Source organism: Penaeus japonicus, unplaced genomic scaffold (assembly GCF_977035675.1).
Source record: "Penaeus japonicus unplaced genomic scaffold, GWHDUDI00000001_assembly GWHDUDI00000019, whole genome shotgun sequence".
NCBI lineage: Eukaryota > Metazoa > Arthropoda > Malacostraca > Decapoda > Penaeidae > Penaeus > Penaeus japonicus.
Window position 1 is genome coordinate 40,010,782 of NW_028234421.1, and position 2,500 is coordinate 40,013,281.

Below are 2,500 nucleotides of genomic sequence, written 5' to 3' on the forward strand. Positions count from 1 at the left end.
TGTTTAGATCAAACATTTTTTCCATGATAACGATAGTTGTAAATAGTTGCCAAAAATTCTTTTTGTGCGATTTCAATAATACAGTATATTAAACATGCTTTAAGTAAATGAATTTCTTAATATGTTACCCTAACCCTAGGACCGGAAAATGGGCATGTAATCTTCTCTAATGTAAATAGAAAATTATCCATTACGTACATGATCGTTTGCTAAGACTAGTTCAAAATCGAGCCGCCTCACTCTCCAGGACCTGCTTCTAGTGGTGCACTGCATTCATTTGGGATACGAGGCTTCACCTTAAGCTTGATACAAGGCCACCTTTACAATCTCATTATTATTACATTATTATTACATTATTATTACATTAGTTTATAGAATGCTGCACATCACGATCACTCTATTGTAATAACACCATTTCATTTCCTGACCCTCTTCTCATCAATGAGTCTAACAATGGGAAATTTATTATTCACACTTAATATCAACTTGCGCAGTGAAGAATTGGAACGGTTAATATGAACGTCATGTCATATACAATAAGACTTACAAACCCTTTCAAAGACAAATAGGGCAAATTGTATTTCAAATATGCTAATTACGATACATTATATTGCTAGCAATATCTTGGGTTCTCCCAGTAAAATCTCTCTCTATCAAAAACTGTCACAAGTAAAAGAGAAATAAAGGGGAAGAATAAAAAATCATGTTTTATGCTTCAAGCTCTCGCGGGCAATATTTGAAACGTACTTGTCTCTATGCTGTAGAATAGTGTAACACTAATAATTTTGCTTTTCCCTGCAGCTACTTGGGTACGACGACCATTCGAAGATGATGACGAGCTTCAGCCTGCGGAGGGGAAGATGTACCTGACCGACTTCCAGGTGGAAAAATTTACCTACTACTTCACTGATGTTTTCGATCACAACAAAGATCGTATCATCACCATTGAGGATATCCATGCACTCAACGAAGTAAGATTATCCCTCGATACCTCTTAGTCTATCTGCATACCTCTCTATCCATTTATTCACCATAACCCATATTCTCAAAGCATATATTTCATTCATATTTTTTTTTTCATCTATGCTAGGGAGATATTGATAGTTTTCTGTTTCGCATTAATGTACAGTAGTATCATCAAAATATCATGCATTGCTTGTTCTACTGTCCATCTGTCTGCAGTTACAGTGTTTCAGAGATGTAGCATCGGTGGGTTTGTGTATATGTATATGTAGTTTGTATATGTGGGTATGTATATGGACACATCGTCGCAGGGAGGCCCACCGAACAAAAGGCCAGCAGGATTCTACTTTCTGGAGGCCAGAGGGTATTCCCCTTACAAGTGGATTAAAGTTGCGGAATTTAATTGCAATTTAATTCTAAGAAGAGGCCTGTCAAATTGGGTTAAGCTATCCTATACATAAAGTAAGGAATGCATTAACCAGAAAGAGTAGAAGTATATTGTGAAAAAAGGTAAAGAGGAAACCAATAACGTAGAATAACGGCAAGTATGAATAAAAGGGTAAAAAGAAACGGGAAACGAGTCGAAGTTACATTAAGCATATTAAAGAGAATTCCAGGGCAACCACTTATGACCATTCGAGCTCATATACATGTATCATGTTTTAATTGGCAGAGCTTAACAGGGGCAAGCCTCTATAGGATATGATCATTAAACCTAACAGAGCGCTCCTAAGACGCAAAGTGAAGGTGTAGGTCATGCTCCATGTCTTCTAGTTGGCATGGTGATGCCACAGGGCATGAGCCACTGAGGATCTCTATACTTAGAACGAATGGTGGCGAGGTGATTATGGCATATCACTGACCAGAGATCGATGTTGCGAACATTGGCGCGCGCCAGAAGCCGCACTGTCGCAATCGCCAGACAGGCTTCCTCTGCTATCTATAACAAAAACACACATTTATATAAAAGATACACTTTTGTAATAAAAATGCACACTCATAATAATAGTTACCTCGCGATATTGTGAAGGCAAACAAGCAAGGCGCCGAACGAGCAGACGCACGCACGCATATTCGCACGAGAGCAGGTCATGCTAGATTTGCATTATCAAGAGCGAAATTGGGAACATAGTTCGGGTTAATTATTCTTATCATTATGATACACGAATCTGGTTAACAACTAATGATTTGTAGTGTTTTACCTTTTTGGCTATTTCCAAATGTGATCATATTTTATTTATCTTAGATGTTATTTAATATCATTTAAGTCTAGTTCAATAATCTTGAACACGATCATCGTTTATGAATAATTGTAGTAATTCATTGTTTCTTATTATGCAAACATCTTAGTGTTAAGTTTTAAACTATTTAAATGACCAGAGGAATGTATAAAATGACCAGAATTATGCCTTATCTAAGGTTATCTAAACATCATGCACCAAATACTTTTATGTGTGCGTTGTCTTTAAGGTTGTTTAGCATCAATATTTGCCAATATTATTTAGAAACTTATTATCTTCAGGTAATTAATCCAGTA

The 2,500-nt window shown here is 36.5% G+C and overlaps 1 protein-coding gene across 1 annotated transcript in view; it reads left to right on the forward strand.

Moving 5' to 3' along the window:
• LOC122253855 (uncharacterized) overlaps nt 1-2,500 on the forward strand; it is a 132,048-nt gene that overhangs the window by 89,503 nt on the left and 40,045 nt on the right. Inside the window, exon 2 of the mRNA XM_043017235.2 lies at nt 802-971. Coding sequence (XP_042873169.1) covers nt 802-971 — 170 coding nt within the window. The remainder of the gene's footprint in view (nt 1-801; nt 972-2,500) is intronic.